This window comes from Harpia harpyja, chromosome 2, assembly GCF_026419915.1.
Source record: "Harpia harpyja isolate bHarHar1 chromosome 2, bHarHar1 primary haplotype, whole genome shotgun sequence".
Classification (NCBI taxonomy): Eukaryota; Metazoa; Chordata; class Aves; order Accipitriformes; family Accipitridae; genus Harpia; species Harpia harpyja.
The window spans coordinates 31,042,136-31,053,798 of NC_068941.1; the positions used below are offsets into that span (position 1 = coordinate 31,042,136).

The 11,663-nt window shown below is 41.7% G+C and overlaps 1 protein-coding gene across 11 annotated transcripts in view; it reads right to left on the reverse strand.

Annotated features, from left to right (window-relative positions):
- SEC24B (SEC24 homolog B, COPII coat complex component) overlaps positions 1–9,203 on the reverse strand; it is a 49,551-nt gene extending 40,348 nt beyond the window's left edge. For 9 of the 11 annotated variants that reach the window (XR_008233208.1, XR_008233209.1, XM_052774757.1 and 6 more), the window contains exons 1-2: positions 8,907–9,203; positions 2,524–3,231 (exon numbers count right to left, since the gene is read on the reverse strand). Coding sequence is in view for 9 of the 11 variants with exons in the window: in XM_052774757.1 (XP_052630717.1) it covers positions 2,524–3,231; positions 8,907–9,030 (832 nt within the window). In the remaining 2 variants the exon portion in view is untranslated. The remainder of the gene's footprint in view (positions 1–2,523; positions 3,232–8,906) is intronic. The other 2 variants (XM_052774703.1, XM_052774744.1) reach the window with 2 other exon arrangements.
- Positions 9,204–11,663: the final 2,460 nt, after the last annotated feature.

An 11,663-nucleotide genomic window follows, 5' to 3' on the forward strand; every position in this document is an offset into this window, starting at 1 on the left:
AAAGCTCATGCCAGCTTAAGTTTCCTAAGTCCTGTTTAAACACACAGATTTTATTAAAAACATGGCATTCTTCTACATAGAGAGTGTTTAATTTTCATCACAGAGAGCTTTCAGTGTTCACTGACGGCACAAAACTGCTATTGAAAAATACATTAAGACAGTAGCATCCTGAGTGACAGTCTTTCAAAGATTTGCTTATTTATAATTTAAGGATTGTAAGGGGTCTTATTTCACAGCATAGCACCAATTATAGCAAGCTATCTTATTGGCACTCTGACTAATAGTAGGATACCATATCAAATTTTTTTTACATGAACAGTCACAGAAAGCACACTTAGGAATTTCAGTGTATCTTAAAATGGTGTAAGTCTTCAGAATTTAGTAATAAAACAGCCTGGCTCTTCCTTCAGCCTAGCTACTGGTTGCTATCTTTATTTGCTCTTTCCCAGTCAGTAAATACAATCATTTGTGTGCCGAGGTTGAACCAGGATTCAGAGGGAAGAGAAAAAAGTTATTCTCCAGATAGATCAGTTCCACAATCCAGTCCACTGTGCAACAAAGCACAGGGCATGCTTATCTCAGCAGCTTTACAAGCTCTGAAAGAGTCTGAGTGTGGCTGAATTATGCCTACAGTCTGGCAAACAAACCAAGTACTGCAATATTACTCAAGTGTTAACAGAAACAGTGGATCAATGTTTATTTTCTTAACTGCAAAGTGTGTACCTATCACGCACCACTATCAGCTCTTTGAAATTCAAGCGCAATGTTACTACTTTTCCTTGAGGCCATGTATTAACTCAATCACTCCCTTAAGAAGAGCACGGAATCGTTCAGATATAAGACTATCCATTGCTCACATTGCTCTTCATGGTCTGGTCAGCTCTACTGTTTCACCTTTAAAACAGCTGTTCCTTATAAAAAAATATTGTTATGAACAAATCATATATTTCAAGACACCTTCAAAGGAAATAAAATTAACAGGCATTTAATTAAAAACTTCTGTAAATAAAACTAACAGTCTGAACAAACAGTAACGCATTTTCATATGACTACTGCAAACCTTACTATTCTGGAACAATACCTGCATTCCGTCAAGTCCAGCTGTAGATTCTGTGCTCAACAGAATCAATTTTTTTGGCCAGAGTTTTAAACCTATAGTCCTTGAAAGAATTCGTTTTTATGCTCAACCATGAAATGCTGTTAACTTCAGAAGCTTTTTAAGGAGCTCCCTATTTTTCTTTTTTAAACAGTATTTTGTTTCATGTTTTTGAAATATTACAGGAAATGGCACAGAGCACCTCATAGACACAGAATTCAAATCTACTAATATTCAAAGTACTAAAACTGAGCTGAAGGATGACACTCTACATCCTAGTCTTAGGGGGAAAAAAAAGCAATATTGAAACTAAATTCAACCTTGGTATGGATTGGATGAGCTTGATTTAAGCTTAGCTGGCTTTCCCAGGCAAAGCTTTACCATCATCAAAACCATGATCTTTCCCAAGTCCTTTGTCTTAGAAAACCTCAGCTACAAGGACTCTTAAAACAATTCTAATGTTAAATTCTAATCTGAAATATCTGGCATAAAAAAAGGAAACATTCTATAGTTCTCTAATATCTGTCTCAGCAGAAAAAGAAAGCCATTACTCTTGCACAGCTTACAAGTCAAAACTGCATGAAGTCAGAAAATTACCAGTATAGAAAGAAAACCAGAATTTTCCTGCACGCGCTATTGCTTTCAGAAGGAGAGCAAGATGTTTCAATGTGGAGGCACTCCCACAGCTCTCATCTCTTCCATTCTTCCTACCAAGTACTGCCTACCCCATGAACTTAACTCAGTTTTCCCATGAAGCAGAAGCTGCATCTGCTAAAGAGGACTGAGTGTACTTGCCCTCAACTGGCACCTTCACAACTTCCTTCTTTATAGCTACATCCATACTAGAAATGTCAAGTTACTGCTTACAAAAATCAGCTAAAACCACCGAAATTGCTCTCTCATTCAAATGCTTTTCAAAAATATTAATTAAAAAAAACCCAGTTGCCTCCAACTCCATGTAGGCTTCTACTTTTTCTGAACTTTCTGAAGAGTGCATGTGTGGTCACTTAGGTAAAATTTAAAGAATCAACTTAGATGACGGCTTAAAAAAATTCTCTAGCCAGAAAAGGAAAAAAGTACCTTTGTGATTAATAGAGATATTTCAGAAATTACACATTCCTTCAAAACTGCATGAAAAAAATTCCCTTCCAAGGCTACTCACACACACTCCCAATAAACTAAAACCATCCCCCAAATAGTGTCATCTTCTGTACCTCTCAAGAGAAACATGTCAGTGATATGATTAGCTGCTATTGTGAGGACTGTGGTAACCAACTGAAAAAAGTTTCAAGAATGAATAAGGACAGAATTCAAAATTATGATACAGAATTTCACATAGTGAACAAGTACAAACCAACAAAAGCACATGATTTCTGATGTTCCCCAAACACATCTGGAAGTTCACTGTCCTTTAAATAATACCATACCTGTATTTATTTGGTTGTTTACTTTAGCAACCGATCCAGTGAGATTCCTGCAGAGGTTGTCTTGAACGGACTGAGCAGATGAAATAGTTGTTAATGTTGTATTATATCCCACTGGAACATGCTGTTGAAGTGAATGAGGTACTGATGTACTCTGGCTAGAAAATGTATTTGTCTCTTTGAACTGTCCAACAGCAGGTAGGGTCTGAGAGGTAAATGCCTGCCCATACACACCGCCAGCAGCCACAGGAGGATAGGAAACATTAGGATACATGCCACTAGAAACCACGGGCATGGTGTAGTGATCAGAATTAAGGGGAAATCCCTGAGATGCAACTGAAGAGCTGACAGAATTGCTGTAGTGATTACCAAATGCTGAATATGACTGCTGAGCACTTGTACGCAAGTAGGATGCAGATGATATTGCTCCTTGAATAGGTCCTTCAGCTGACCCCACTGTATGGGCAGGAGTTTTGTTGTACAACTGCTGTGATTCCTGTGTATTCAACACATTGGTACCCACAGAAGGTGTCATAACATTTTGTGCTGGTGCTGAATAGTAAGTAGGATAGTAACTGGCTCTATACTGATTATCCAAATGTGAAGCAGCAGCTTTACTGGGCACTTGGGAATAGTGTCCTGAGGGCACACTGTAGTTTGGAAGATGCGAGCCATAGCCAGAGGGGAACTGCATCCGACTCTGCACAGGACCTGAAAGGAAGAGAAAGCATCACATGTATTAAAGGTGCATCTGCTAGTAGTGCCAATGGACTCTCTACTTACTCTAACAAACAATTGGTTTCTTCTTGTTTTCTGTCACTGTTTTTGAGGCCAGCTTCCATCAGCAGAAAGAGAACAAACCAACTATAATGCATGCAAAATGCAGTATTTGAAGTAATTTGCAAACACACACAGAACTAACGGAAAAATGGATTGCTTCCATTATCAAAAGAAGTTTCCATGCCAAGATTGTATGCCTCACATTTGTACTTTGAGTATTTTTAAGAGTTTTTAGGAGATTAATGTTTAAACAAATAGTGAGCAACAGTAAGCACCAAATTGATGTTTCTAAGTGTCTGAATACAACAGTATGCCTTAAAGAAACTAACTGAATATGGAAAATGAAAAGCTGCAGTCAAACCAATATGTCAATCTATAAAAATGCAGGTACTCTTCTTTACAAATCCTCAATATGGTGACCAAGATAAAGTGCTGCAGGGCAGTTATTTTTGTCTTCGATGTTCTTTTGTATTACGCTTTTATGAAAACCAACATTTTTATGAAACTACAGAGTATCTGACAAGGCACTTCATTTCTGTTTATTGCCTGATTCTTACATCAGGTATAAGAGATGTTGGTATCAGAGAAATTGACCTCCACTGTCACTGCAACTGGCTCTACAACATTAGAGGTTAATTACATACTGGTCCAGCAAGGGTCAAACAAGTACTTGTTTACTAGAGACCGAATGTTAACTATGTCCAACTGATCAATGGTAAATCTGGAAGTTCTTCCTCAGGTTCTTTTCCTGAACCCTATTTTTATTCTCTAGTGAACCACAAATGCATTTCCTTGATAACTTCCTTTCTTAAAATTACCACACCCTACCGCTTACAGTCACACTGAATTACTATGGTGTTACTTCCCAGCCCTTGGTGAACAGAAACACAAGCACAGCACTTGGCCACTCGCAAACTAAACAGCAGCTGTGATAATAATGAATTGTTGATTTCCCTCCTTATATTTACAATGATTACAAAATGTAAGTATTACTTCTCTTGTCTTGAAATTCTGAAAAGTCACTGTTTCCAAGGAACTCCCAGATGTTCTATAATTAACTCGCAAGGCATTTTAATAATGAATTTGTTAATGGAATCCCATAAGCAAGGAACATACTGCCCAAAATTGCTTCCTGATAAAATTAAAAATGCCTTGTCTTAACTGACAACCCAGAAAGTTGAGTAGAAGAGAAAGGAGCTAAAAAAATGAACAGCAGTAACTTGGACTGTTGGGTCAAAAGACAGAAAGGCACTTTGGGAGAAAGCATAAAGAGCTTAAAAAAAATTACATCCTGAGTTTTGAGGAGAGTATGTAACTATGCTTCTGATTCATTATTTTCTTGAAAAAGTGGGAGCTGCTTCATAGAGCTCTGTAGTTTATTCTTCTTTAAAGGAAAATGATTTTGAGTTAGCAAGTCATTAACAGCTACGTGAAGTTTGGCAAACTTTTGACCTGCTTTTTTAAAGTCTGAAAGAGCCAACTCAAAAATACACCAATAACTTGTATCTGTTGAGGTTTATTGCTTTAAGCAGCTATGTCACTTAAGATGGCAAGAAGAGATGTTTTCTCTGAAGAGTCTGTGTATTTGTTTTACTGAAATATGAGGAATAAACCAACTGAGCAGGTATAATTTAGAAACTGGCTTAGGAGCACCTGACTTCCAAATAAAAGGTTGCATATCAAATCATCTACTGCAAAGTCTTGCAGTATCTAGCTCTGGTTTAAAAACACACACCATAAATAAAGACAGATTAAATTAGCAATACAAGATATCAGTCTCTACATTATAGGAAGCCTGAGTCATCTTTATTTGCATTTTTAAGTAGAAACATCTGTAAGTTTAAAACTATACATGAGCACACAAGAGTATAAATCCCGTGAAGACCTCACGGAAGACAGACACACCTGACATTTGAAAATTTGTATTTTTGATTTCAAACTCCTGGTCCTTTAAAAGCAAGTTTTACAATTACAGATGAAAGATTATTCCCATTATCTGAAGTGAGTTTTTTGCCCATTTGATTATAAAGAACGTGAGTAGAAAGTAATTTTTGTACTGCAATTAGTAGCTGAAGCTACTAATGATGACTAGATAATTGGACAGTTTTCAACACTGGAAATCTGGGAACATCTTCAGTGTCATTTTGACATCCGGTTAATTGCACAATCTGTCCTGATGTCTCAGGTACTCCACCCTCCTCCCAAAACACCTGACAAATCTCTCAAAAAAACTCCACGAGAGGAGGTGAAAACCTTAGCTGCACAAAGATCGTGTACTGCTGAAACGCCATCTCTATAATGAAAGCAGTCAACCTCTCCTTCTACAGACAAATTAATACTTTATAATGTTACAATGTATAACTACACAGGCATTAACAGCTGAACCCCAAAAGCCTTATCACTTTTTAATGAGGGGAAAAAAGCCACCACAAAAAAAAAGCAGCAGCACTATGGCTATACCACTATGTGAATTAGTAAAGCTTTACTTGCTAGTGTCACATTTGCTTGGTTTTTATGTCCATGCATTCTCTCACCTGAATAATTTAGCCATCTGCCATGTACCCTACCTACATGTAGTCTACATGCTCTACAACACCAACTTCCTTCCTAGCCAAGAACACCTGTTAGTTTTCTGTAACTTTTAACATCCTTTTATCCACCTCCAGAGAAGACTCACGGCAGCTCCCTCGCATACCTCTCATGGGATGGACAGGGGACAGCACTACTGTGCCTTGTTAATTGCCGGCAAACAAGCCAGCAAATCAAGCCACTGCTGAGCTCCCACAACAGCTCAGTCACAGAATTAATGTCTAGCTCCTTCATTCACCCAGATTCCCATTTTCACAAAATATTCAGGGATTTTGTATCTTTTGGACCTCTATCCTCTTTATCAAGTTTAATGAAACTATCCAAAAGATCCGAAGTCTGAGGAGGGATGGAAAACAAGGCTAAATAACATCATAAGAAAATTATGGTCCCAAAATGCCAATGGTAATCTTACAAACCAGTTGTAGACAACACTAGACAAAAATCTGTAGAACCATGGGGATTCAACTCAAGTATCCTCTCAGCATTACATTTCAATACATTAAATTGTTAATGCTGAAGTCTTCCATCACTACTGGAAAAACACATCATCTTTTAGTACTGATTTAACAAGCAACATTTTATTATGCTGAAACTGGGAGACGGGTCATTTTCCACTTAGATACAAAGCCACCTGTAAGGCTACTACAATAAAAGCTTCTCAAGCTTGCAAGACTTTATTCAGAAGAACAGTATTTTAAAGCCCCAGACTTAAGAACATCACCCCAAACGAGGGTGGCTTTTTTTTTTTTTTAAACACGTAATTTTAGTATAGGATCAAACTGAGAGCACTGTAGGAAAGAATAAAAAAACCAAAAATACAAACAAGATTTTTTTTTTTTTAAAGACTGAAGTTATACTAAAACTAAAGTCTCCAAGGGTCTGAAATGGACTTGATGATTGGGGCCAGGCAAAACTTATTAAAAACAAGGCTGAACATCCTTTTTAATATCACTGTATGTGCAACAGGTTGCTCGCTTTCTGCAAAAACCAGCCCCTCTTTCATCAGATCCCAGTAACTTCAAAGTTTTACCTGAAAAATCCACATTTTACGAAATTAAAACACAGAGCACTCTAAACATCTGAAAGGATGCACTAGTGTTTTCTTTCAGCCAATATAGAAATAGCAGTATTCACTTAAGTATCTTACATTTAAACTCCATTATACTGACATAAAATTAAATTTCAAAAGCAAAGACAATCTTCTTTGTGAAATTTAGCTTCTATCAGACAGAATGGAAATTTCCAGTAACAGAAAAAGACTATACTCTTCCCCTCTACCACCCCTCCTATTACAATTAAAAAAACAAAAGAAGCCTCAAATCCTGTGTTATAACTTCAGAAGTTTAGTACTAAAAGACAACAGATACACTAATCTAAAAATTCTGGAATGCTATTGCTAAATGACACAAAATGACAAATTCAGAGTTCTTGCCTACAAATCATCAAATACACATCCCTGTAAGATATCTTAAGCAACACAGAAGCCAAAGTTAAGTTGAGTAGTTAGAAAGTTATAAAATAAAAATTCAAGACTATTACTGAGCAGTAATTAAAGAAAAAGTGTTTCACAGAAAATAAATGGCCTACTACAAGGTTTTAAACGAGTTGCTTTTAAGAATATTAGCAGCAACATGGAGTTAACAAATAGTAATGATAGCTCTTTAGAACTACCATTTCATTCAGTTAAAAACACAAGGAGAACGTTGCATGTCAGTTTCTATTTGTTTCTGTCAAACGCGCTTCCAGGTTATTGATACTGTAGTAGCTGTGTCCTGACAATGACATGTTTTTTTACTGAAAGCCGTAAGTTGGCATTTTCTGAGTAATTCTGACAAAACTCAGCACTACAATACTAAAGTTTGGACACATTTGAGGCATTAGTATCTCCCCAATATCTACCTTACTTTTCATTCACTTCAGTGACTTTTGCATTACCTGGAAACTGACTCAAAACCTACTTTATAGGCATGTAAGCGCTTATTGCCTAACTACCCCTTTGGAGATGAGAAATATTCACGAGTAAAAAATTTTGTAGGTCAGTACCCTGCATACTGACCTGTGCAGAAAAAAAACGCTTGTGCACAAAACAGTCAGACTACAAAATAAAGGGTTTAACAGCAGGAGCTAAAACTCTGTGCAAGCAAGAGGCCCAATTTAGATACAAAACCATCATTAGGTGGGGATGAAGATCACACAGGCATTCTGAAAAGTTAACGAGGTGTATTAATAAAGAACTGATTTTATAGCACATCAATTTAAAAATGAGGAACTGCACGCTAATTATTTTAATTCACAGCACAGTCTCGACACTTCTCCATCTGAAAAGCACGTCGGTATTTCGTGACTTTGAGCTGTTTTACCTTTGTTTTTCAGTGACCCACGTTCCACGGGTCCGATCTTGTTTATTCGACCCAAAACCCAAGATCCAGCTGCGCGAACGCCTACCCACCTACTCCTTTCAAGTTCATGAACAGCTACGAAGTAAAGCAAGCACTCTCATCCTCAATACGTGGTTGTCTGCCCATACTCACGCACGACTGCCAGAGCCCAGGCCTGGCGGAGCCTCGGCCTCCAGAGCCTTCCCGAAACGCCACAAAGCAGCCGCCACGACCCCCGGCAGATCCAAATTCCCGAGACGAGAAAGAAGCGGACACCCCCTCCCTCGCTCCTTTCCCTTAAAAGTTAACTCCGCACGTAGCGGCGGGGGCCCGGGGCGGGACGCGCGTTTCCCAAGCGGCTCCGGCGGGTTCTGCCGCTTTTCAGAGAAAGGGCTTCCTCACCTGCCGGCTCCGCCGCGGCCCACCGCCGGGCCCTCCGCCGGACCCGCGCCCACGCCGCCCCCCGCAGCGGCCGCACCTCCCGCCACCCCAGGAGGAAGGAAAAAACGCGCAGCCCCCCCCTCCCCCAGCACCCGCAGGGCCCCCAGCCAGGGAGCAATGCAACCCGCCCCAGGGACCCCGCGGGCGGCCTCTCCCCGCCGCCAGCGCTAGGCCCCGCGCAGGCCGCCGGCCCCTCACCGTTCTGGTAGCGAGGCGCGCCGCTCTGAGGGGCCGCGGCCTCCCGGGAGGCGCCCGGCCCGCCCGGGTAAACGGCGGCGGCGGCACCGGCGGGCCGCGGCGGCAGCCCGGCGGGCGCGGACATGGCTTCTCGCAGCGCTTCCTCAACTCCGGCCCGCTCCTCTTCCGCCTTCTTCTCCGCCCCGACGGCAGCCCGGCGCCGAGGGTCGCCAACGGGCGGGAGGCCGCGGCCGCCCCACGGGAGCGGAGAGGAGGGGAGCGCGCAGGCGGGCCCGAGCGCCGCTCCCGCCACCGCGGCCCTGCGGCCGTTAACGCCGCCGCCCACAGCGGCCCCTGGCGGCGCCTCCGCCGCGCACCGCCTTGCCCGGCGTCAGGGAGGCCTGGCGCCCCGCCTCCCGCCGCCCGCCCGCGCCTCGCTTCCGGCCGGGGAGGGCTGCGGCAGGCAGCCTGGGCCCCGCGCCCCGCGGGGAAGCGCTCGCGTGACCCGCTCCGTGACGGGAAGGGCCTGCGTGGCAGGGAGAAGCGGCGCGGCCCGGCCCGGCCCGGCCCGGCCCGGCCCGGCCCGGCCCGGCTCGGCTCGGCTCGGCCCGGCCCGCTTAGTCTGTGGGTGACGGGGGTCGCCGTCTGTAACCCTGCACGGCCACGTACATACGCCGTACGTACACCTCCAGTCGTTTTGCCTAGTTGAGGCTTTTCTGCCTGTACAGATAATATATGCTGTCTGTATCTTAGGGATAGATGGACCCTGGAACACATGGAGGGAATGTGTGTGCTCTGCACAGGGGGGAAAAGGCCTCACGAGGTGAGGTGAGAAGTGACAACTTTCCCTCTGTAATTATTCTATATACAGGCAGAAAAGCCTCGGTGAGGCAGGGTGAGCCGAGGCAAGGCTTTTCTTCCTGTGTGAGGAGTGCACACTGTGTGTATTCTCTCTCTCTGTAGTGTGTATGTACTGTCTATATAGACAGAAAGGCCTTGACAAAGAAGGGCAAGGCTTTTCAGTCTTTGTACAGAATATATACTATATATTCTCTAAACAGAAAGGAAAGTGTTGGCGAGCCTCCCCTGTTGGCTACTATTGGCAAAGGATCTCCAAACGATTTAGCACTTCCCACAGTCAATCACACGCCAAACCGTATTCATTTTGACTGTTTGTCTGTCTCTACCACCTATCTGTCATCTGTCATTCACTCAGACGCTCTTCAAGACCGAATTCATTGCTCAGGTTCTTTCATTAGGTACAGAAATCAAAAGCACAGTAACATACACTGGTGCTTATATTGTCAAGACCAAGTCCAACAACACTGAGTCACCTTTACATGTTACATATATTTGACCAGTTCTTTCCCTGTTTGTATGCTGTTTTTCCTACTGGTTATTATGCATGTCTGTCATTAAATACTTTAATACTTTTTTCATTACTTTGCTTGTATGCTAAGCATATGGTCCAGCTCTGACTCTTACTGTTGTTATGAAGCATGCAGAACATCTTTAAATATTGGAGGAACTGGCTGTATTTTAAAGTTACTCAGCCTTTGCACTCCATCAAACTATGCAGAGGCATCTTGCACAGGCCTCCGTTAGTCCTTTGAGAGACTGTAGATCCATATCTGAAAGAAATAGTTTCTTCTCCATGTCCTAATAAGCTAGGGCAAGAAATAATGGGCTCAAAATGCAGCAAAGTTCAGGTGAACTATTAAGAAATGTTACGTTAAGATACTAAAGGACTAAGTGACATGGGAACGGTGCGGCGTTGCCATAATTGCAGGGCTCTTAACAAGGGTTACACAAACATGTTGAGAGTGAGATTGTCATCCAGCTTTGGTGCAAGTGACCTCTTGGAGTTCCTCCCAGGGCTATATTGTTGTGATAGGGTTAACAAATTCTGCTTTTAAAGCTGTTCTTCCTTCTTTGCAACCCATCCTCCATCCCACACAAAGTACTTGTGTGAAATGAATGCATGACAGCAAAATAATTCAGAAATATGGACGATCAGTTGGTTTGTCTTTTCATTCTCTGTGCCGTTTTAGAAGGTGTGTAACTGCTTCCTTGTACTACAACTACATTTTGTCGCAGCATGATACACACGTGAATCTGTGTTTTGGCACAGGTTTTTCCTTTCCAAAGTCTTGTTTCTCTAAATCCTTGTACTGTGAGACTATAAATATGTCCTGTATCACACAATCTGTGAAAATTACACATCAATTTATGATCAAGCACAAGGGGATATATATCATTGTGCTAAAAGCAAGAAGAGGCAACTGAGAATTTTCCCATTGTTTTGAATGCTTTTACAAAACCTTCTACATGGCTTAATTAATTATTTTCTGCAAGCAACAATTACACTGTGGTTAAACCCATTCATTCCTAGGAAATCCAGATGTGTCGGTAGCTAGAACACAGGCCCCTAATGGAAATCCACCGTAAACTCAAATCCATTAATTTTGTTTTCCTCATTTATAATGAGTCTGAATGCATTAGCAAGAAATGAGTATTAATGTCTGCTGTTTATGTTATCATGCAGCAAATAATACATGAGCTGGCTCACCTAGGGCATTGCTTCCACTTAGTCTATAACAAGCTTACTGGAGTAACAAATTCTTTGGCCAGTTGGTGAGGCTTAATCACTAATAGATTTATTTTTACTTTCGGTGCAGGAAATTTTGCAATGACAGAAAAAGGTCCCTCTGTCATTTGGGTTTGGGGGAGCAAAACATGAAAGTGAATCTCATTAACTGTAATCTGATAAAAGGGACA